General features: G+C 44.9%; 3 protein-coding genes across 7 annotated transcripts in view; 1 reads left to right on the top strand and 2 right to left on the bottom strand.

Annotated features, from left to right (window-relative positions):
* The window catches only part of si:dkey-246g23.2 (solute carrier family 66 member 2), a 66,659-nt gene extending 50,948 nt beyond the window's left edge, over nucleotides 1-15,711 (bottom strand). For both annotated transcript variants that reach the window (XM_015965426.3, XM_070550592.1), the window contains exons 1-3: nucleotides 15,575-15,711; nucleotides 12,786-13,041; nucleotides 12,546-12,679 (exon numbers count right to left, since the gene is read on the bottom strand). In XM_015965426.3, the coding sequence (XP_015820912.3) occupies nucleotides 12,546-12,679; nucleotides 12,786-12,994 (343 nt within the window). In that variant the 5' untranslated portion in view covers nucleotides 12,995-13,041; nucleotides 15,575-15,711. The remainder of the gene's footprint in view (nucleotides 1-12,545; nucleotides 12,680-12,785; nucleotides 13,042-15,574) is intronic.
* A 305-nt stretch (nucleotides 15,712-16,016) lies between these two features.
* hsbp1b (heat shock factor binding protein 1b) lies at nucleotides 16,017-18,112 on the top strand. Its single transcript, XM_015965427.3, has 4 exons — nucleotides 16,017-16,155; nucleotides 16,907-16,973; nucleotides 17,105-17,231; nucleotides 17,677-18,112. The coding sequence occupies exons 1-3, from the start codon at nucleotides 16,111-16,113 to the stop codon at nucleotides 17,224-17,226; spliced, it is 234 nt and encodes a 77-aa protein (XP_015820913.1). The 5' UTR covers nucleotides 16,017-16,110; the 3' UTR covers nucleotides 17,227-17,231; nucleotides 17,677-18,112.
* Nucleotides 18,113-18,691: 579 nt separating this feature from the next.
* Nucleotides 18,692-24,867, bottom strand: part of zgc:173742 (DNA topoisomerase I, mitochondrial) — a 31,844-nt gene continuing 25,668 nt past the window's right edge. For all 4 annotated transcript variants that reach the window (XM_070550587.1, XM_070550590.1, XM_070550589.1 and 1 more), the window contains exons 16-20: nucleotides 20,475-20,589; nucleotides 20,114-20,241; nucleotides 19,912-20,012; nucleotides 19,347-19,496; nucleotides 18,692-18,974 (exon numbers count right to left, since the gene is read on the bottom strand). In XM_070550587.1, the coding sequence (XP_070406688.1) occupies nucleotides 18,872-18,974; nucleotides 19,347-19,496; nucleotides 19,912-20,012; nucleotides 20,114-20,241; nucleotides 20,475-20,589 (597 nt within the window). In that variant the 3' untranslated portion in view covers nucleotides 18,692-18,871. The remainder of the gene's footprint in view (nucleotides 18,975-19,346; nucleotides 19,497-19,911; nucleotides 20,013-20,113; nucleotides 20,242-20,474; nucleotides 20,590-24,867) is intronic.

The following is a 24,867-nucleotide window of genomic DNA, read 5'->3' as shown; positions in this document are numbered from 1 at the left end:
ATAAAGCAAGTCGAGCAGCGCAGAACTTTATTCAATGTTTTACACCTACTCCATCACTAAAGTCAGTCGGTCTTGTAAAGTTTTTAGCAACCGTGACTCCATCCTGGCTGGAGCAGCCGACACAAGCCCTTTTTAAGAATGGAGCTCATTCTCCTCTGAACACAAGTTATGGAGGTGCTTGACTTTTCCAGCATCCATCGTTTACGTTAGTGGCGCCGTTCCCTCTCATCCGCCTCTTTGCTGGGGGCCCGCTGCCCCCCCAGAAACCTTCAACCTGTTTTCACTGCAGTTTATTTAACAGGACAGCATACATCATTTCTAAATCCATCAGAAACAACTCGGCAGCTTCAGACGTGCAGTCTTATGTCCAAGGCAATTAAAAATTCAACAAAAGAATCATAAATATGACTTCTATGGTGATTAAGCACCAAGACTCTGCATGCAGCCCTAAATGTGAATTACAGGCACCTTTGTTAGCATCTTCACAGCCTTTCTGGGGGGTTGCTTGTAAAATCACTTGTTTTGACAGGATTTTATTGATTGTTGTGGAGCAAAAGTAAAAAGGAACTATAGCTGGGACTGTTGCTGCGAGGTTGCATCAGCGTGGATGCGGCGCGACGAGGGGAGTCTAAAACAAGACGAGTCTAAATTAGTCAGAGTGGAAAAGAAAATGAAGGGAGTTTAGGAACCCTGTGGGTCGAGTTTTAATCAGGATTTAACTTTCCTCCCGAACAATCCGATCACAAGTGGACAACAGAACACACTCCGGTCAGATAGTAAGTAAGTAAGTAAGTAAAAGTTTATTTTTAGAGCGCCTTTCACAGATATAAATCACAAAGCGCTGTACAACACGATAAAGATCAGGGCAAATACCTCTAACCAATAAAAACATCAGAAAAACAACAGCAGTGATAAACGTAGAAAATAAAATCATGAGTATAAACAAAGTGAAGGTGTGAACCCGAACAAAGCCATCATTCTGAAACATTTAGGGAGGGAACGCCTGGATGAAAAGGTGAGTTTTTAGATGATTTTTAAAGACCTCTACAGTGTTAGAGAGACGGAGATTTGAAGGTAGACTGTTCCAAAGTCTGGGTGCAATAGTCTGAAAGGCCCCGTCCCCTTTGGTTTTCAGTCTGGTTCCAGGAACAGCCAGGAGGTTTTCAGATGTGGATCTGAGGTTCCGAGAGGTGGTGTGTGGGGATGAAAGCTCAGATAGGTAGCTTGGAGCCTGGTTGTTAAGAGCTCTATAGGTCAGGACTAAAACTTTAAACTGTATTCTATATCCTACCGGGAGCCAGTGGAGGGACTGTAAACCTGGAGTGATGTGAGCTCGTCTGCTGGATTTGGTTAGGAGTCTGGCTGCTGCATTTTGGATGGCTTGAAGGCGTGAGAGGGAGGTTTTGCTGAGACCAGTAAAAAGAGCGTTACAGTAGTCTAAGCGTGATGACACAAAGGCATGGATGATTTTTTCCAGATCTGCAGTAGAAACCAGTTTACGGACTTTTGAAATGTTTCTCAGTAGAAAGAAACAAGAGCGGGAGATGGTTTTGACGTGTGAGTCTAAACTTAAAGCTGGATCAAAAATAACTCCTAGGTTTCTAATGATGGCCTTGGCTGATGGACAAAAAGAGGCAATTTCCTGCTGGATTTTTGGCTGAAGATAAAGGCTGAGGCCAAAACAGGAAGTTCACTCGTTGGGTTTGCAGGTTTTCTGACATCTTAAACTCTCCGTGCCTTTACAGTCTGTCTAGCCAGTTTTGGGCGTTTTGTTTTTCATGCTCTGACTAAATGTCAGCGTGTGTTAGGATTTGTGGGCAGTCCTGCAGATATCGATGCTCTTGGAGACCAGCGTGACACGCTGGAAGACACATTGGAGAAGTCTGAGCAGGTCTACTGTCTCACAGATGGCAGAGCGCCCTGGGCAGAGATTCACCTCTCCAATTAGGAGAGGGAGCGAGCAGACCCGCTGCTAAACACACAGCTGTACGTTTCCTGGCTCCACTACGAAAGGATCGTTCTGGAACTTTTCAGACTGAAACTTTTCAGCTTTTTTCTTCGTGACAAGTTTTGAGCTGCAGCTGGAACTCCAGACGATCCAAACTCTGATGACTTGGTGACCCCACAGGATGACGACACACTTACCAAATCTCAGAAGGGATTTAATGATCACTCCTGGTGAACCATTCTATTACATTTTGTGATGAATACGTTCGACTAAACAAGGCTGAGTCTCAAGGCCTGAGGAGCAGAGACAGAAAGGTTTCCTCTAATGAGTGAGCCCGAGGCTTCTTACAACTGTACTCTAGCATATTCTCTCTGATCAGAGACGATCAGAGCAAAACACATGGAGCACCAAAGCTGTGAGAGGGTGATGGGGAGCCAGCTGGGGCCAGGTGCGTTTCACCTCATCAGATATGGGAAAAGCGAGCTTCAACGTGATCAGTGTTCATCAGGATGTGTCCCTGACACGCGGAAGTCGAGTATTTTAATTTTCCAACACTCCGATCTGCTACGAGACCGTTAGCTCACGGTGCACGTTGTCCTGTTTGCTCTTGTGTTGATGAACACATGAAACACAAGAACAAGTGAATAAAATCACTCATTTGAGCTGAAGACAGTCTGAACGTTTCTATTTGATTTTGGGAGAAAGAAGGAAACATGAGACAACTTTGGGACCAAACACAAAATGAAAAGACGAGACAAATCCGAACCTCTGTGGCAACAAACACATCAGCTTCACTTTGGTCAAGCGCCCCATTCCTGATTAACGTTGTTACAAATCTCTCTCTCTAGTACCAACTGGGGTAGACCAATAAATCAGTCAATTAGCCAACTGACATAGGGGTCCGTCGATATTTCGTGCCGATATTTGTCCTTCTCAACGCTGATTTAAAGCCAGGCACATCCTCGGGCAGCCCGGTGCTTTTGCAGATTTTTACTTGAACGTGTTTTTATGTTCACCAATAACACCTGCATAATAAAACTCTACCTTACCTTTATTTAGGTGTCTGACTTTAAACCTGAGCAGTGCACAAAGTTAAGATTTTACAATGCAGAGTCCAAAAAGTCTTTCAGCTTCAGAAATGTTCTGCCTCAACCAATGAAATTAGTGACATTTTAGCATGAAACTACGGTGGAAAATGTCTAGATCGGCCATGGAAATTGGACCATAAACATCGACAGTGCATCAGTATCAGAAAAACCAATATCAGTCGACCCGTAGTACCAACTCAGTGATTCCAAGTTAAAAGCTGTGCATCTACTCACCTATAGGGAGCCTAAGTCCCGCCCATCTACTTCCGGACCACGGGTCCTCGGAAGAAGGAAAAAATGAATACAAGTCAACGGCGCTAATTCCGCTTGTTTGATACCAAGAAAGCGCTCATTTTCAAACAGGGGGAACGCTATTTTAGGGTTTGTGTGAAAGTAAGTCCAGGACTACAAACGCATTTCCCGAAAGTGACGTCATCGAACGAGACACGGAGAAAACGGAGGGAAAAGGGCTGCAAGTTCAGCAAACTTCCCACAGGAGGAAAGAACCACCATAAACTGGTCATGTGGTGAGTAGCAGCTACGCTGGGGGAGGAGCTTATGTGGTGACGTCACATATGCGACGTTTCTAGTTTGTAGTCATGCTAATTATGAACTTTTACAAGCTGATAAATCTCAACGCGTATGACTGGCGTGCTCGAAACACCCGTCGTTACTTTTCATTTAAACAGCAGTGCAACAGGTGTGATCCAGGGCCTGAGGCACAGCGGATTAGAAAATAGCATTTTTAGCCCCGTTGACTTGTGTTTGTTTTTCTTTCTTCCGGGGACCCGTGAGCCGACCGGGAAGGGAGGAGATTCCGGCTCCCCATTGGTTTCTCCAAATGGTGACCAAAGGTTGCAGCCCAGTGAAACATTAGTTATAAACCAAGAACCGCTACAAACCAACATGTATTATAAATGAATCTAGCTGTAAAAACCAGCCTAACTTTCAGTTTTTTTCTCTGCTTCATTAATTTTATTTAGCCAAATGATCCAGATGCAGCACCTATTTTAAAACCGTGTTCATCACTTAAAAATGATATTGCAATTAAACATTTTGGAGGGAAATAGAAAAACAGACTAAAATCTATAAATATCTGGAAAAAAACTTAATTTTCCCACAATGATTTCTATGATGTTAAGTCTTGAGATAACTGCACTGAACAAGAGCATCATGTTTTCACGTCTTGTGTTGATGCCTCGCTCCTTCAGTTTTCTTTCCCTTACCTGCAGTTGCATCACAGAGAGAGAGAGAGCGAGAGACACGCACACACACACGCACACACACACACACACACACACACACACACACACACGGGAGGAACTGTCAGATCTAGATAAATAAGTGTAATTACTTATTTTACAACAATTTTATTGGACTTGGTTACATTTATTCTGAAAAACCCAAATATTATTTAACATGTGACATGAAATAAGTTGTGCCTTGAAAATATCAGCTCTGCTCCATTAATTAATCTCAGCTGTGGTGAACAACCGAAGTGTGCGACTCCATCAAACACGAAGCCAGCGGGCAAAACAACGACTTACCAAAACAACCGTGCCAATCTAACAAGTCATTAGAAAACGGATCTTTATGGAGGGAAAATGTTGAACCAGTCGTCACCGAGTCTGCGTAAGACCACAACCATCATTCCCTCTCATGCATATCTGTTTATTTTCATGTTTTAAATATCTTGAAGTAATGCGATCTGCTTGACTGCTAATAGAGCACCTCTTACCTGCGTGGCTTCATTTGACTTGCTCTTTAAGCCTCGCTGCTATCGGGTTTAATTCAAACACCTTTCTGTGGAAGTTAGCAAAGCATGTGTGTTGTTGCACATGAAGTCTGTGTGAGCAGTTGCATGTTCACCGCATGTGCTTCCTTCTGCTGCAGAGCTGCTGAGTGTGAGCTGCAGGCTCATCGTGCGCTGCACCATGATGGTGAACTGGGCAGGGTTCCAGGCTGCGACTGATTGGTCCCGTCCGTCGTGGCCCGCTTACAGCGCTTTGAGTTTTTCACACACTAGCCCAGTCCCAGCTGGGCAGGAACCAGTAGGGCTGACCTCACGGAACGAATGACAGACTCCTCCCACTACGTGTGTCATGTGACGTCCAGCTTCACTCAGAGAGGACTTCGTCTCAGAAGCGGACTCGCTGAAGCCCATAAAGGTAAAGTTCAGGGTGTGGAGGCGACAGCACCTCGCCCAGGTGCATGAAACCATCTTCCCTTAGATCTTCACCGCCAAGTCCAAAGAAAGAGCAGCAGGTTTAAAAACTGACATATGAAACTTGGATAAGGAAAAATGTGTTTTACACTTATTTAAAAGTAAGTGAGGTCTGATGTTTCTACATGAAACCGAGACAGAACAGTTAAAAGTAATCACGTTCAACTTTAGACTTCAAAATAATGAAATACTTAAATGCTAGTAAATAAGCAGAATCATTAAACGAACATTAAAAACGAGGCCGGTTTGTGGGATGCTGATTTGTGATTTACTGAAAACAAACGCCTGATTAGAAGCTGGAAGATTAAAAGCGACAAACTTCCTAAAACTCACAAGAGAAAATAGTTCCATGTGTTTTTAGTAAACAGGTGAAAATGGAAGAATGAGAATTTGGTGCAAAAGCCAACTTATTTCAGTAATTCAGCTCAGACTGAGAAACACTCTACAGGCTGAGGAACCCTTTGCAGGTGTTTTGGATTCATTCCCTCAGTAGAGTGTGACACTTTGACTCCTTGAACCTTTTCACAATATTCTAATTGTCTGAGATTTTGGATGTGGAGCTTTCCCAAGCTGCAAGCCATAATCATCACTATTAGAACAACCAGAGGCTTGAAGTGCATGAATCAGTCTCTGATACTAGTTTTGTAGTGAACTTTTGCACCATGTTATACTTTTTTGAGTTGTACCTGTAGTACACACATTCAAATCTCAGAATACGTTTGGAAAGAGCGTGCAACTGAATGCCTCTGCAGGTCGTCCAAAGAGCTGCAGGACCCAGACCGAAGCCCAGAAGAACCAAAGCTCAGAGCACGTGGGGAGAGAGCCGACATTTTAACCTCACTAGTTTATCCATTACAAGTAAAAGAGATGCTGCTGCTACCTGGACACACGTTCACTAACGTCATGCCGTCAGTGTCTCACCTCTCTAGGAGACGTCACGCAGAACAAATGAGTTACGTTCACCACTTGAGATGTGAAGGTTCAACAGAAGACCACGAGGTTAAAAACCAGCTTGTATCATCTTCATGTCTAATTTTAATCCCACTGACAACAGTCTGCTTTATTTACCAGAGCTGGATTAAAGAAAAGGTAAAAATCAGCTAAGAAGGTCTGTCAGATGGGCTCTGCCTTGTTCACGACGCTTTTCCTTATTTATATTATTTTGTATTTAAATAAAGTTGAAATTAAGCTAAATTGTACTAATCAGCAACTTCCAATCTCTGCCTTCTAGACTTTGTCCATAAATCCAGATTTTAACGGGTTTCCCGAGCTTTCATTTGTTCACTTCATCATTCTTGCCTTACGAAGCCTGAGGTCACAATCGTCTTTCAGCTGTATTCTGGCCGCCCGCCACCACTGTGCTCCCCAATCGTTATACCACCAGGTCCAGGCTGCTGATGTGACGCCCTGAGGCGGACCCTGGAAGTCACAGCAAAGTCAGAACTCTGACTCAGCTCAGAATAGAAACCATTACAAAGACCTGCAGGTTCCCCAGGTGCATAAATCAGCAAATCCTTCATGGTTACAAAACTAAACACATCAGAGAAAATAAAAACACCACGAATCGTTTAGAACATCTGGAGGTAATCCTTTGCGTGATCATGTAAAGAGAAGATTATGATCAGTACTGAGAAAGCACGGATTAACTTCTGGTCTTTATGATGCACCGTTAAGCCGTTCCCAGCTCCTCTGCCCTCTACTGGTTGAATGTGGGATTACAACTCTGGATCACCCCAGAAAACTTGCTAAGCCTGGCGGTCTGCTGTCCATGACAGCGGGGGGGGGGGGGGGGGGGGGGGGGGGGATGCTTGGCCTGACGGGGAACAGAGCAAGGCCCGGCAGCTCGCCAGGCTTATATAACACTGGGGGAAGCCCTGCGACTGTTAAACAAGCCTGCTGCAGCTAGCGCTAACAATGAGCTAACACTAACGTGAACCAACTAATACTAAATGAAACCACGATGTGAAAAAACATCCACGCTGTTGTCCAGTAGCAACAAAGCCAGGTCACCATCAGTCCATGGTTTTGTAGCCTCCTTCAGCTCCATGCAGGTGTAGGCCGCGCCGTGGTTCACTCTGCTTTTAGCTCTTTGCTTCACCTCCAAATACATTACTCTCTAATTCCATGCTGTTGTTCTTTTTAAAACACAGAAACGGTTTCGTTACCTAAACAGGTAACGAAACCGTTTCTGTGTTTTAAAAAAGAACGACAGCATGGAATTAGAAACAAGACACAGCAAGAACACACCTAAGATTACTCTAACTTTTACTTCCAGGCTCTGCCATGATGCCAACAAAAAAGCAAACTTCTTCTTCTTGTGCTTTTTATTGATGATCGGCAAACTGAACAAGCTAACTGCTAGCATCACAACTAACAGCCATGAGCAGGTAAAGAGCTTATCCAATAGGAGGATCTTTGTTGACATCTTTTTTCATCTTTGTGCGCGAGTGGCTGGGCGGCAAAAACAAACACAAAGTGGCCAGCTATCAATACGCAACGCAAACTTTTAAGAGTTTGTGGGCGAAATCCCTGCTAAATAAACACGTTACCGTCTAAAAACAGGTTTGGAGAGAGGCTTAAAATCTGTATTTGTGACTAAATGAAAGTTATTAAAAAGCCTGTTTGAGCTCTGGGATGATGGAAAACATACATCCCATCGACCGTTGTTTGTTTCATCCACTAATCTGCTGGGGAGACGTTTATTCCTGTTCAACAGAAATCCTGCGCTCTTGATTCATAAAAAATTAAAGACTTTCAAACGTCTGGAGGCCTACGATTATTCTGTTTTAAGAAAAGTTAAGCCAATCTCTTCTGGAAGCAGGAAGCGGCGGTCGTGCTAAGAGCAGCAGTCAGCCCGACGAGCAGAGCCACAGTGTTGTTTACATCACCTGTAGGTGACGGGGCAGCAGCAGCTCAACAGGTGGAGCGGGTTGTCCAGTAATCGGAAGGTTGCAGGTTCGATCCCGGCTCCGCACAGAGAATTCTGCTGTTGTGTCCTTGGGCAAGACACTTAACCCACCTTGCCTGCTGGTGGTGGTCGGAGGGACCGGTGGCGCCTGTGCTCGGCAGCCTCGCCTCTGTCAGTGCGCCCCAGGGCAGCTGTGGCTACATTGTAGCTCATCACCATCAGTGTGTGAATGGATGAATGATACACTGTAAAGCGCTTTGGAGTCCCTACTCTGAGAGGCGCTGTACAAGTGCGGGTCATTTATCATCTAACACTGCAACTGCAAAGCTGGGTAAGCCTTAACTAATCTGTCTCCTTTTTTATTTCTTTATTTATTATTAAAATGATCGTGAGTTGAGACACCTGAATCAGAACAGGAAACAACGAGTCCGTGGATTTAAAAATACACAAAGATGAATGCTTTTAAAGAGCAAGTCACCCCCAAATCCACTTTATTTATGATAAACTATATAAACTATTCCGGAACCGCGCTGCTCTGGGTGGCTGCATGTTGGAGTAGCTCGGTTGACTATATGTAAGTTTAGCCTTTTCTTGGGCATTTTTTCTTCTAGTTTCTGAAGAAAAACTGTATTTTTTGGACATTTTACTTTTCTGTTTCTGGTGCTGTGACGCTTGGAGGATTTTTACTGCTATTTTTTAGCTTTTTTCACTTTTTGAGCATTTGTTATGATGCGTAACCATGGCAACAAATGGTTTACAATCAGTAGCAGCTGATTAACATTGGAAAGGCTGAAATAATACCTCAACTGAAGCCACAAATCCCAAATGAGCTAAAACACAAGAAGCGTGGGTGCAGAGCGGGAGCAAAACGGAGACATAGAAAGAGGAAATTCAAACCATCTCTTCCATCGATCATAATGGGCGATGTGAGATCACTGGCCAACAAGATGGAGGAACTCCAAGCCCTTTCAAGGACTCAGCCAGAGTTTCGGAACCACTGGAGGAGATCATGCAAAGAAGGATTCTCCAGAGAATCAAGAACATGATGGACAACCCTGAGCATTCTCTTCACAAGACTGTCCGACAACAGAAGAGTGTCTTCAGTCAGAGGCTTCTTCAGTTTGGCTGCAACACTGACCGCTACTGGAGATCCTTCCTGCCAACAGCCGTTGTAATATACAACACCTCTTTGATGACTTGATTATTATTATTATTCTGAGCTACTACAGCAATCACTTTCCCTCTGGGGTTAATAAAGTATTTTTGAATTGAATTGAAATGCGTGTCTAATCGTGCTGCAGACACGTGGCGTCAATAGTTTTGCACTTTAGTGCATTTTTGTTAAAATTAAAATTTTCAGCCTAAAAACTGTCAGAGTTGTGCCGTTGTCAGGTAAAAACTCTGCACTGCATTTGAATTTAAATCTGCCATCGCTATTGGCTAAGAGGTACCCTAGAATGTTAGCTGTTACCATATGATGTCACAATGTCGTTGTGTGTGTGTGTGTGTGTGTGTGTGTGTGTGTGTGTGTGTGTGTGTGTGTGTGTGTGTGTGTGTGTGTGTGTGTGTGTGTGTGTGTGTGTGTGTGTGTGTTAGTGGCTCCACCCTCTCGGTCTGCCAGGCAACAGCATTTGTTGCATTTTTCAAACAGGAAGTGGGAGTTAAGAATCTGGTAGGGGGTGACTTGCTCTTTAAAGCATCTTCTCTAATTAGCAAATACTTAGTTACAAGGACCTACCACGACCTAAATGAGCCTCACAAACTGTTCGTTGCTGCGAGTCCAGGCTTTCTTCTGAGAGTCCAGATCACTTCCTATTATCTCTTTTATATCATGTGGTCGTTTACGGCAGAAATTAGAATAAAACTTTGCATCAAGCCTCCCACGGGTCGAACAACCAACCACACACCATCTGCTTGGATAAATCCTCCTCCAAACGTGCAAAACAACTTAATTATAGACAAAATACATTATTTCTTGCCACAAACTCCCATGATGCAATACGAGAAACAAACATTTATGTCACAAAAGGTTTTCCTACAGGGCACCTACCTGCTCCAAAAACTGTTAAGTGCAGTGTCTGGTCAGCAGAGGGCAGCAGAGTGGTGGCGAATATGAAACTGGCCAAGTTTAAACTCAACAATCACTGAGATCAACGTTAAAGCTCTAAAGTTTAAAACAGTACTCAGTGTTACCTTGTGAAGAAAGAGTATTGTTATGAAGAAGGGAACAGTAAAAAAACGTGTCTGCTCATACTGACTGGTCCCTCATAAATCCTTCAATCGCGTGATCATAAATAATAAGTTCATAATAAAACATCATAAAACATCTTTTAAGGTTCTTAACCTGCATGTGAGACAAAGACCCTTATGTACACGTCTCACAGCTAAACGGGAGCAAACAGCCATTTAAATCAATGAACAGGCTTGCACTAATGTGCCAAACTGAGTTTGGCCTCAAGTGAGTTTAACAAAAGGTTTAAATTCAACTTTCACAAATAAACAAGCTAAAAAACCACCAGCAGCATCTTAAACTAAACAAAAAGAGTTAATTTAACTAAATCTAATGATCACTTTCAAATGACTTCAACTAGTAGATTCCTTACAGCACAGAACAACCTTTTTAAATCTTTTATCAGCCAAATCTGGAGTCAATGCAGCGAAAACGGCGACAGATTCTTCCTCTGAAGCGCGGGGGAAAGCAGCTGGAGGCGAAGGACGGGCATCGCAGTCAGCAGTCACAGCTGCAGCCAACACCCTCGCTCCGTCAGCTGTTCCTCCTCATGAGAGGCTTCAATAGGTGGAAAATTCGGCTGATAAGTACAGGACAGGTGCTGGCATGTGAGCAAACGGAGCAGGAATTATACCACTGTGGACTTCGGCAGCTTGAAATGTCACCAGAGTAGAAAAGTTATGAGACCGAGGAGGAGGAGGAGGAGGAGGAGGAGGAGGAGGGCATTGATGAAACGGCAGCAGAAGAGGAGCTCTCTTACAGGAAGGTGCCCAACAGAATAAAAAAGGAGTGAGGTGAGAAGAAGGAATGAGTATTGTGAGTGCGTGGCTGACGGTGAAACTAGCCAACACACACGTGAAGAGCAGACGCTCAGAAATAATCCTGATCTGTTGGAAGAGGGCAGCAGTTCAGATCTATTCTTGTCCTGACCCCACACCCCCCATCGCACCAGCTTTGTGGGAAACCACACCTCAGACCTGCCCTTTACAGCGCCGGGGGTAGGCTGGAGGTCGGGTCACGTTACCGTGCTGCTGGTGAAGCGTACATTAAAGCTTCAGCACTCCTAATCATTCCTGGCTGCTTATAGAGGAACCGACCCGTCAGAGTAAAGCCCCACGGCCCACCACCACACACACTGTATGACACCGTTGTACCGAAGCTTGCTGCGTGGGCTGTGCTAAATAAAAATCAGCTGATGAGTAATTTATCAGCATAGATGATGAAGAAAAATCCGGTTCAGCGTTTAGATAAACAACCAAAGCGTGCAACAACTTCATTCTTTAGTCGACAAAGCTGCAAGATTCTGAACTTTGCTTCACTGAATCTGGAAAAACAGACAAAAACTTCAAATCTGAAACAAAAAAGATAATTTTCTCAAATCCTAAATGACAGAAAAACGAATGAAACCGTTTTGTTTTTACTCAACAAGACATTCCAGTCAGCAGATCATTCACAATGATACACCCCTCCTTAGGCTCTAATCACACACACACACACACGCATGCACACACACACACACACACACACACACACACACACGCATGCACGCACACACACACACACACACGTTGGACGAGCTCCTTCCAGTGTTTACCGACACAAAGCGACCCACATGACACCAGAAACAATGGCTGCCATTAGCTTAGTTTTCTGCAATAATTCCTCGTGCACTTGCTCCACGTGCACACACTCGAGGAGTCGGTCATTTCAGAAGACAAGACTAACTTTTATTCTGTCGTGCAACTATGCTGAATGTAAAACAGACCAACACTAATAATATTGATCGGATATAAAATGCCTATTATGATTACTTTTAGTCCCACGGACAGAGGCGGGTCTAACAGGAATGGTTTAGAAGCAAATACACGACAACTAAACATGCAGCACTGCATCAACACGTCTGATTTGCCCTTTCTTGCCATCTGTAATACCCAAAAGCTTGTTTCTCTTCTACTTACAGATGCATTACTATGCATATAGTCCTGCCTGACTAGTTTATAAAAGAGGAGCTAGAAAGCAAGTGCATCAGCAGGTTTGCCTTGAACCTTTTCAAATGGCGCCCTCTTTTGGCCAAACGTATGAGTGCATCGTTTCAACTCAGGGCATGATTCAGGTGTTCTGTCTGTGAAGCGGGGCCAGGTGGTTACCTGTGAGCCGGTGCTGCTTGGTGCTGACTTGGTTTGTGCTTTGGACTGAGCAGCAGAGGTGCAGCATGATGAACATGGTCAGGATCATCACCACGCTCTGCAGCAGCAGGGTCAGCTCAAACTGCTTCCCTATCCTGTCATTTAAAACCACAACAAACCCTTTCTGGTTACTCAGCTACACGTTTACAGGGAGAAGACCACAACTGCAGATTTAATAAAGCACCTAAAAGATGTCCTCACCAGAAGAATATGCGTAAGATGTTGGCAATAAGCAGCACCAGGCAGACTCTGGTGGAGAAACCTTCAGAGCTGCTCCTCCTTCGGATCTCCTGAAACTGTGGAACATATGGCAGAGCCCCCCCAAACGTCATGAGGAGGGACGCAAACAAAGACAGCAGCGTCCAGGAACCCTCCATGTCCTCTTCTTCAAGAACCACCTCTCTGTCCATCACGGCATGAAAGTCTCAGAGGTGTCCAGAAGGTCTGGTGGGGGCACCTGGCAAAGCAAAAAGCACCAAACCAGTTAGAGGTAACCAGAGGGACGAGTGTCTGGTGGACGTGGGGCTCCTGCAGAGTCCAACGTTTTCATTTTGCTTCTAGAGCGATCAAAGGCACACTCTTAAGTTTTATCTCCACCCAACAGCACAAGTCTGATGATTTAATCTGTAGTCACCTTAAAATGTGACCTCTATAGTGTTCATCTCAGTAAATATATTTGTTAATAACTGAGTCATTTCTGACCAAAATAATCTTGAATATGATGTTTTTCCACTATGGAGCAGCCATTCTACTCTCACACTCGCTGGGAAATCACGTTTGCTGCTACAGAAAAGAGCCAGAAGCATCAGAGCAGGTACGGAGCACCGGCCGGTCCACATCGGCTGAGTTCAGAGGATTCCAGTTTCCAGATTTGGTGGGTCATAGCATTTTAAAATTGATGAATAAAGCGTACAAAAACATCATTAACAATAAAGATTCAAATGAAACTTGATAAAAAACAAAGTTGCTACAGTTTAAAAGGGTACGAGAAGGTTGCAGGTTCAAAACTCGGCTGTGGCCTTTCTGTGTGGAGATGCGTGTTCTCCCCATGCGTGTGTGGGTTTCCTCCGGGTTCTCCGGTTTCCCCCACAGATCACAACATGCTCTATAGGTTATAAACTGTAAGTCGCTTTGGATAAAAGCGTCTGCTAAATGAATAAACATAAACATAAATAAACATAGAAGATTTTCTTCTATCTGCTCCTTTTCATTTAAGAATTGTAATTTGTATTCCTTCTTTTTATTTTTTATAAAGTTACTGTTTTCAAATGAACTAAAAGTCGTAATAAATAAATAAATATATAAATGATAAAATTACATGAATTATATAGAAAATGAACACGTTTAAATTCACTGGAATTATTAAGTTCAAATTAAACATTCATCCATTAATAGCCACTCTTTATATCCAAGTAACGTTAGCATACTATAAAACTTTGGCACATTTAACATTTTGTTACATGAAAGCAGAAGATTGTTTTGCTAACTGGAGATTTCATATTTATGAAATCTAAGTGAGCTATTAGGCTATCGCACCAGGGCTGGGGGATCCTGGTGCGCGAGGGCCGCTATCCTGCATGTTTTTGTGGTCTCACTGCTTCAACACACCTGATTATAATCATCAGGTGATTAACAGACTCCCACAGAGCTTGAGAAGCTGCTGAACCGGTGATTCAACCACTGAATCAGAAGTGTTTGAGCTGGGAAACACTTACAACATGCTGGATACTGAAGGACCAGAGTTCTCAACCCCTATTAAACTGAAGCTTTTCATTATGCAGACATGAAGCCTGATTTGTTTAAACGCATGAGGCGTTAGTGCGAGACAGCTGTGCAAGCATCGGACGTGACTTCATCAGTAGCTGGAAACGGCAGACCGAGGAAGACAAGTTGGGAATTTAGGTTAAAGATCTTGTAGATGAAGGCAGGGGTCAAGGAAAGGTTAAACATCTAAGAGCAAGAGGAGGCAGACATGACACATGAGGGGGTTGGGGTGGTGTCGGTTAGAATACCACAGTTAGCAGATAGTGTCTTAATGCAGCCAGGCCAGCGTTTCCTCCTAACGGGCTTCTGACTGATATACAAGCATTAGCTTTTACCATCCAGGCCCACTACATACACCGACTTAAGCAGGTTCATACAGGAACATAAAACACCTCCAGTAACATGCTGCAGTGTCCACTATGACCCACACATTCAGAGCGAACAGCTAGCTGAGTGTGTGGAGTTTAGAGAGGTGCCGGTGTTGTTTGTTCCATCTGTTGAGAAACCAACTCATCAAAGCTAGGAGGTACAGCCCATGAACTCACCACTGTGCTGTTTCACTGATGTTCCAGTCAGCTAGTGGACTAATTACACAGCAGCAGCTGTAGAGATGCTTTTGCCATCAGAGCACAAACAACAAGCTCTCTGTTCATATTATAAGAAAACTTTAAACATCATTTTGGTGTGCAGTGCAGAAAATGTGATGAACACATGATTAGCCAACAAATGCTGGAGCTGATGGAGCAAACCCATCCTTTAATAATATCTATTAAACACCTGGTTCATCTGCAAGTTTATAAATGCAAACGTTTTATTTATTTATTTTTTAATTCAACATGTTTTCAGCACGTGAAATAGTCTCTCATGGTTGGACGTTTAAACTCACACACACCAGATGCTGAGTGGCACACAGGAGAACAAGTTCAGGTTATGTAAGCAAATAGTTTCATGGGGCAGGGCCAACTTTAACAACACCCGCAACATCAACATAGGGCTACTGGGTTGGAGTTACTGCGCGCACACAAATATATATATATATAAACATGGAATGTGTGCTCTTTTATGCTGAATTCATAATTAAATCCAAAAAGTATTAATAAATAACAACACGTCCCTACTAAACTGGTAGTTTGCAAAGCGCTACTTGATACCCGCGGATCTGATTCGCTCTCTGGAATTATGATGTCGCGACATTCCTAAACATCCTCTGCTGCTGCTTTACTTACCAGGCGCCTTCATTCACGTCCCGTCAGTGTGAAACAAACTTATTTATGTACAAGGCTCCACTCTCACGCAGTCTGGGCGTGAAAACACACGGAAACTCTTGGCAGCTCCAAGTTTCAAATCCAAACTTGCTGAAAACGGAGGAAGACGTGCGCGCTCGGCCGTGCGCATGCACGCGCTCGCGCGGACATGAACATGTTTTCTTATGAAAGGCTACAACCTACAGTATGTAAGTATGTACAGTCTATGGCTACAACCGATTCATGTAATGGACAATTAGAGCCTACACTCATAAAGAAGCGCGTCTCTTGGCAAGCTGAGCATGAACTACACAAGTACCGTGCATGTTTTCCCATCAGAACTCCATCTTCCACACGGCCCAGCACCACTCAACTCTCGCGAGACTTGTCTTTGTTGTGGGAACAGCTGACTGCAGAAGATTCTACCGAGTGTTAGTCTGTTCTGAGCGGTCCAATAGTAAAACGGTGATTTATAGCTGATTTATTGTATTGTGAAGGCACGGATTAACATTCACAACATGGCTGAGACGGATCCCAAGACGGTGCAGGACCTTACAAATGTGGTGAGTCGTGACCGTGATGCAAGCTAGTGCTACTAGCTACTGCTAGCTTGCATTGCTAGTAAGATTGCTCAAGTGTATTTGGGTATTCACATAATCACGCTTACTTGTGTAAATATTCCAGTTTAACACGTCTGTTGATCAAATGTTGCATTAGCTAAACTGTCCTGACATTTAGCTTAATCAGTCACAACAAACCGCTTTAGCATTCGTTACTGTAGGATGCATTATTACATCAGTAAGATTTATTGAACAATTAAGACATGTTTTCAATTGTTCTCTTTCAAATGTGATATTAAACAGCACATTTGCGCGTTACGTAATCATTTAGTGTCTCACAAAGACATCTTGGCCAATGTTTCAGTGTTTCCATGGAGATGAGCATTCGTGAGAGGCGTTTAAGAGCTGAATGACCCCTCACAGCTAGCTGCCTTTTGAGATGACCAGAGTCCTAACTGCGAATGTGTGGGTGTTTTCTCTGTCCACCACACATCCTCTAAGAATGAATTAAAAGCAGATCTCCATGGTTACCAATCTTTTCCTCCGTTGGCATGGGGACACAGCTGATGGATTTTCGCCTCTTTTAGATATCGTTCATAGATCACAGGCTTTGTTTTCAATTCCCAGATACCGGTAATTAAAATGTCACGACTGTTTCACATCCTAAGAAACTAATCAACTATACATTTGACTATTTTGATGTGTATTATATCAGCGTCATCATTTCTTGATTAACACCTTGTTTCTTCTACAGGTTCAGACACTGCTGCAGCAGATGCAGGACAAGTTTCAGACCATGTCAGACCAGATAATTGGAAGGAATATCCTAACAATTTTAATGAACAGAGCATTGTCATTCAAATCTACTAAATACTTTTCCTTTTAATCACATACTAACGGATTTCACCCAGGAAAGTGTTAGTTTTCTGGTTTTCCTTAACCAAATCTCTACTTGATGAGATGAGCACGCGTATTGATGACCTAGAGAAGAACATCGCTGACCTGATGACTCAGGCCGGCGTTGAAGAGATTGAGGCAACGCCGGAAAAGGCTAAAGAGGGTCAGGGATCGTAATGAAGGTAAAAAGTGAAATGGTATACCAAGGCTGGAGGGCCACCGTCCAGCATGTTTTAGTGGTTTCCTTCTTCGACAGACTTAATAGTTGTATTACCCGTTTATGTTGTGGCAAGGTGGAGAAACATGGACCTGGGCGGGATTCGATCCGCAGACTCCCGGGTGAGAGTCACATGTGCTAACCAGTCAGCCAAAGGGACATCCCCATGGCCAAGTAGCCAGGGACAGGATGTTCACCCTGTCACAATGCCATCAAAGTCTGTAGAAGCTTGTTATTCATCCACTGATCAAATGCAGGCGTGTGAAAGCTGAGAAACCTTTAAAGTTTGCAGGATGGTGGCCCTTGAGGACCAGGATTGGGGAGCACTGCTTTAGGACGTCATATTTGAATTTCTAGTTAGTACATTTTAAATTGCACGCCAGTTATGAATGCTTTTTTCTGTCTTACAGGTTTCTTAACCACGCGGTGTGAAGTCGGTCCAGTGTGTCTGGAGGCAGCAGGCTTCACTAAAACTTACTTATGACTTATGTTAGATGTTTTTATATACTGAATATTGTGAGATGGTTACGGTAATGTTAAAGCTAAAGGTTGAGCATCATTTGCAAGGTAGAATAGTTTGATATGTCTTTCTGATCTTCAGGTGGAAGAAAGCAGTTTCTAGAGGTTCTTTAGCTGCCAGCGTTTAATGTGTCAGTCCCCGTATGTGATGGTGCAGCTGGATCCATGTCGGTAAAGCTCGTCTGAGGAGCAAACCCCACTGGCTGCCAGGCCGCAGCATGGATACGACATACTGAACGGGCTGCCGTGTTTGACCACCAGCCCTGTTGCTCCAGATGTGCTAAATGCATTCCACGTCTGATCTATTAAAGCTATCTCTATACTGCAGTTTGCAATCCATTTCAGTGGTTTGATTAGTTTCTGAATAACTAAAGTTAACGCTAGGGTGCTTGTTTTATACGTTATAAGCCAGAACTGTGCTGTACATTATTCACAGTACTATGCAAAAGTCTTGAGCCACCTATTTAAGTATGTAGGCCTTTACATTTCTTCTTAATCTTTGTATGCAAACTTCAGATTTGATGGTTTAGGCTTGAAAAAGCAGTTACACCTGATCACCCAGGGTTGCCCACTTTTTGCCACATTTTACCTCCATCCCATTTGCTTTTTTACTCTATTTTGAGGACATCCGGCACCTAAAACTGAGATTTTCTATTTTCATTAGTGAATGAATTAATGTTAGGATAATTATTCTGCAACGCGTCTAATATTGTAAGAGTCCAGCTTCATAAAAGGACTGTCTGGCTTAAGACTTATGCACAATACTCCATCTGGAATATGTGAATGTTGCATGCTCCAACTTCTTCATGCATTAAATAACATTTTGTTGTTGGGAGAAACTGGTCGTTTAGATGTTTAGATGTGTGGCGTAACTGGAATGAGACGCTTTTATTTAGAGTTTAATCGCACCTTTACTGCCGAGAAGGAACTTTTATTGAAATCAATATAAAACAAAACAACAGCAATCCTCCTAATTCAGTCAAAAATAAACAAGAAGGAACAACAGTTAACATCAAGGCGAAGCTTCAACTGTCACACCAGCGTAACACACGGAGCAGACCGCTCCAAGCTCCTGCTGCTGGAGTTTCAGAATTCAAAGTCCGCCTCGGTCATATCGATGGCCCAAGCAAACTTCTCCCGCTGGGTTTTATTGTAGATTTTCTCTATAGGCACCCCCATGTTCTTACACCTGCAGAAACAAGGAGAAAAACATCGTTTTACTTCTATTCTTTTTCAAATAATAGTTTTTTAGTGACAAGCAAGCAGAGCTCCATGTGTCACAGCAGCAGTCATGTTTGAATAAAAACCTTTACCAGAACTTCTGCATCATTTTAGTGTGTTGAAAACATTTCTGATCAAAACATCTGTAAAAGTGTGTTATTGCACACACTCCTGTTGTTTGGGAGTGACTAGATCTACCCAGAGCCGGAGGGGACTTCATTAGCGAAGCTGCAGTAGGAGCTGTGTCCTAATCAGGCCTCCAAACCCTAAGTAACCAAGGCAACACCGCAGCAGTTGTGCTGGTCCAGTAGAGTGGCCTTCCAGGCTGGGATGGACTCACCAAGCCACAGAAATACGCGGGTCCAGATAGTTCAGCTTTGAGGTACCAAGAGCAATCTGTTTGTTCTCCTCTCGGTCAGTTGCCTGGACCTCCATCTTCAGGAGCTGCTCTTCACAGCGCTTCACTGCCGCCTTCTTTCGCTCCACCAAACTTACAAAGATGAAAACACAGTCAGACACAACATAACTTTTATAACGCAGCTGCATCCTGTAATCTACAAAGATGTAGAACAGTTCCAGTAAAAATCAAACCTGGTGGAAATAAATCACTTCCTCCACAGGAAGTTCTTAGCAGCTAAACACATTTGAACACCTCTGTAGGAGCATAGATAGCTGTTGAGCAACTAGATGCAGGCCTGATTCACGGTTTCAAGCTTCTCTTAACGGACACTGCGGGTCAAAACACTGAAGCAAATGTAAAGTTGTAATAATTGCACAGCAGCAGCGATATGAGTTGTTCAGAAGCACTTAAAGCCACTAGTATCGGCTACAAGGCATTGCTTACAGAATACTACCAATGATGATCTGTCAGTGTATCCAGATTACTTTAATATTAAAACACGTACTTCTGCAGTTTGGGGTCCGAGTTGCCTTTGGCCTTGGCCTCCTTTTTGGCCTGTTTCAGCTCAGTCTTGGCTAAAGCCAGCTGCTCCTTTCTAGCTTCGATCTGAGAGGAAGACACGAGGACGACGTCTAACCAGATGTGGCACCAGAACAGTGACAATAATTAGTTACTGTGTCCAAGAACGTAAAGCACAGTTACTGCACCTTAGTCTGAAGGGTGGCCATCGATTGCTCAAAGGTCTTTGGCGGCGCCCGCTGGTGGTTACAGAGAATAGCAACTGCTCTGTTAGCGCGGTTATAAGACAGCAGCTTCTCTGCCTCATTGTCAGACTCTGCGTGGTAAAAACAATAAATACTGCATGAGCTGTATATAATACATGACGCCCAGTGGCAAAGCCAACATGAGAAAAGAAGGGAACGTGCAGCATCTGACAGCAACAACTGGTACAGTGGTCAAATGTTGTCATCAGCTACAAATATCTCAGGTGTGTGAGATTTAAACGATGACCAACGCTGTGCTGAACACGCCGGTGCGTTCAGGACTCAACCTATTCTGCAGTCTTACGGTTTGTGAGAGCTTTGAGCTGCTGCTGCAGGGTGATGGAGGCGTTATAGGTCCTGAAGACCTTTGCAGTCAGCCCAGGCATCAAAGAGCTCAGATGTTTGTTCAGAAGGCTCGTCTGCAATGACAAACAGAAAGGACCGTCACCACTGAACCAGAGGCTCAGCACGCTCTCAGCCACCAGGTGGCACTGTGGTTGTGTGCTCCAGTGGCGCTACAATCGTCTAGATTACAGCAAACGAACATAAAATACCACGTATGCCTTTATTAGCACCCATTAGAGCTGGAGATTAAAAAAGACCACAGTGTTATTTCCCATCTGGCATTTCTGTGGGGATTAAAAAGTTAGGGTTTTGGAAGCCAGCGGTCAGATGACATCATTAAAATGACCGCAGCTCAGAGACGCCATCACAGATTAAAAAGCATGAACAGCATGAAGTTACACAGATATTCTGGAGAATAAACAGCATATTTAATGATATGTGAGGGAAACCAGCAGGGAAATCTAGATTTCATTATAAAGCAACAAGTCACCTGAGGACTAGAGGGGAAACGAGTATAAACCAAGTCTAATCAGCCTAATTATGATCTGCAAGCTTTGTGGTGAAACACGTGACGTTCTCCTCAGGATCTCGCTGACCAAAGCAAAAATACTTCCTAAACTGCTGTTGGAAGGTTTCAGAAAGCACACACGGCCCATTATGAGAGGGTTTGTTCATGTGTTCACCAACGCCAGAACACGTATGTGCTGGGGACCACACAGGTACACGTATGCTGCCGTGTCTGCCCCGCTAATGAGCTGCCCAGCTCCGTCTCCGCAACACTAATGAGGGGGGCCGCCAGTCCGAGGTCGTTCTCACACCCTCGTGTCCCCCGACACACACACACACACACACACACACACACACACACACACACACACACACACACACGTTCTCACACCCTCGTGTCCCCCGACACACACACACACACACACACACACACACACACGTTCTCACACCCTCGTGTCCCCCGACACACACACACACACACACACACACACACACACACACACACACACACGTTCTCACACCCTCGTGTCCCCCGACACACACACACACACACACACACACACACACACACACACACACACACACACACACACGTTCTCACACCCTCGTGTCCCCCGACACACACACACACACACACACACACACACACACACACACACGTTCTCACACCCTCGTGTCCCCCGACACACACACACACACACACACACACACACACACACACACACACACGTTCTCACACCCTCGTGTCCCCCGACACACACACACACACACACACACACACGTTCTCACACCCTCGTGTCCCCCGACACACACACACACACGCACACACACACACGTTCTCACACCCTCGTGTCCCCCGACACACACACACACACACACACACACACACACGTTCTCACACACTCGTGTCCCCCGACACACACACACACACACACACACACACACACACACACACATTCTCACACCCTCGTGTCCCCCGACACACACACACACACACACACACACACACACACACACACACACACACACACACGTTCTCACACCCTCGTGTCCCCCGACACACACACACACACACACACACACACACACACACACACACACACACACACACACGTTCTCACACCCTCGTGTCCCCCGACACACACACACACACACACACACACACACACACACACACACACGTTCTCACACCCTCGTGTCCCCCGACACACACACACACACACACACACACGTTCTCACACCCTCGTGTCCCCCGACACACACACACACACACACACACACACACACACACACACACACACACACACACACACACACACACACACACACACACACACACACACACACACACACACACACACACACACACACACACACACACACACACACACACACACACACACGTCATTTATGTCATCTACTGAGATCTTATTAGAATGCCGTATTGCAGCTTTTTCCATTTTCTCGCCTACAAAACAAGATGCAACATGTTAGACCAAAAGCTACAAGTGGACTAGCGGCGATGCAACCAAACCCTGCTGCTGACATGAAAAAACAATCACTTGATTGGAAAAGTGAGGCAGAGTGGAGAGAAAATGATAACTATGAGTGAAACCCGACTACTACAGCTACAACGAGACGTGGCTGAAGAACACAGGTGAGTCAGGACAGGTGTGTGTGAGACGGTAAGGATTCTTAAAGAAGATGCTTAAGGACGAATCTTCATTTGAACAGGACGTGTTTCAGCATCCAGGTTTTTATTTATACTCAGTAAAATCGATCGCTGCTGAATGACCTTTTGACCTTGGGCTAAAGGTTGTTCTATAGCATTTCTAACAAACACACGTCAGCTGCTGCCGAAGGCCAGATTGGAATGTGATCGAGCACGAAGCTCGTCTCTAAAAACAGCTCAAGCGAAACATTTCCAGTCGATTTGCAAGCTTCAATTTTCTAATCTGCTCATTTGATCTTTAAGATAATCGATAGAACAATAGACCAGAACGCTCTCGGATCTGCCAGAACTAAACAGCCGGAATAGACCGGAACGCTCTTGGATCTACCAGAACTAAACAGCCAGAATAGACGGGAACGCTCTCGGATCTACCAGAACTAAACAGCCGGAATAGACGGGAACGCTCTCGGATCTACCAGAACTAAACAGCCAGAATAGACGGGAACGCTCTCGGATCTACCAGAACTAAACAGCCGAAATAGACGGGAACGCTCTTGGATCTACCAGAACTAAACAGCCGGAATAGACCGGAACGCTCTCGGATCTATCGGAACGCTCTCAGATCTGCCAGAACTAAACAGCCGGAATAGACGGGAACGCTCTCGGATCTACCAGAACTAAACAGCCGGAATAGACAGGAACGCTCTCGGATCTACCAGAACTAAACAGCCGAAATAGACGGGAACGCTCTCGGATCTGCCAGAACTAAACAGCCGGAATAGACCGGAACGCTCTCGGATCTACCAGAACTAAACAGCCGGAATAGACCGGAATGCTCTCGGATCTGCCAGAACTAAACAGCCGGAATAGACCGGAACGCTCTCGGATCTGCCAGAACTAAACAGCCGGAATAGACGGGAACGCTCTCGAATCTGCCAGGATTAAACAGCCGGAATAGACCGGAACGCTCTCGGATCTGCCAGAACTAAACAGCCGGAATAGACCGGAACGCTCTCGGATCTGCCAGAACTAAACAGCCGGAATAGACGGGAACGCTCTCGGATCTGCCAGAACTAAACAGCCGGAATAGACGGGAACGCTCTCGGATCTGCCAGAACTAAACAGCCGGAATAGACGGGAACGCTCTCGGATCTGCCAGAACTAAACAGCCGGAATAGACGAGAACGCTCTCGAATCTGCCAGAACTAAACAGCCGGAATAGACCGGAACGCTCTCGGATCTACCAGAACTAAACAGCCGGAATAGACGGGAACGCTGTCGGATCTGCCAGAACTAAACAGCCGGAATAGACGGGAACGCGCTCGAATCTGCCAGAACTAAACAGCCGGAATAGACCGGAACGCTCTCGGATCTACCAGAACTAAACAGCCGGAATAGACCGGAACGCTCTTGGATCTACCAGAACTAAACAGCCGGAATAGACCGGAACGCTCTTGGATCTACCAGAACTAAACAGCCGGAATAGACGGGAACGCTGTCGGATCTGCCAGAACTAAACAGCCGGAATAGACCGGAACGCTCTTGGATCTACCAGAACTAAACAGCCGGAATAGACCGGAACGCTCTTGGATCTACCAGAACTAAACAGCCGGAATAGACGGGAACGCTGTCGGATCTGCCAGGCTAAACAGCCGGAATAGACCGGAACGCTCTTGGATCTACCAGAACTAAACAGCCGGAATAGACGGGAACGCTCTTGGATCTACCAGAACTAAACAGCCGGAATAGACGGGAACGCTGTCGGATCTACCAGAACTAAACAGCCGGAATAGATGGGAACGCTGTCGGATCTGCCAGACTAAACAGCCGGAATAGACGGGAACGCTGTCGGATCTGCCAGGCTAAACAGCCGGAATAGACCGGAACGCTCTTGGATCTACCAGAACTAAACAGCCGGAATAGACGGGAACGCTCTTGGATCTACCAGGACTAACCAGCCGGAATAGACGGGAATGCTCTCGGATCTGCCAGAACTAAACAGCCGGAATAGACGGGAACGCTCTCGGATCTGCCAGAACTAAACAGCCGGAATAGACGGGAACGCTCTCGGATCTACCAGAACTAAACAGCCGGCATAGACGGGAACGCTCTCGGATCTACCAGAACTAAACAGCCGGCATAGACGGGAACGCTCTCGGATCTGCCAGAACTA

Source organism: Nothobranchius furzeri, chromosome 4 (genome assembly GCF_043380555.1).
Source record: "Nothobranchius furzeri strain GRZ-AD chromosome 4, NfurGRZ-RIMD1, whole genome shotgun sequence".
Taxonomy (NCBI): Eukaryota; Metazoa; Chordata; class Actinopteri; order Cyprinodontiformes; family Nothobranchiidae; genus Nothobranchius; species Nothobranchius furzeri.
Note: the sequence above shows the minus strand (reverse complement) of the source record. Positions and strands in the feature narration are given on the sequence as shown.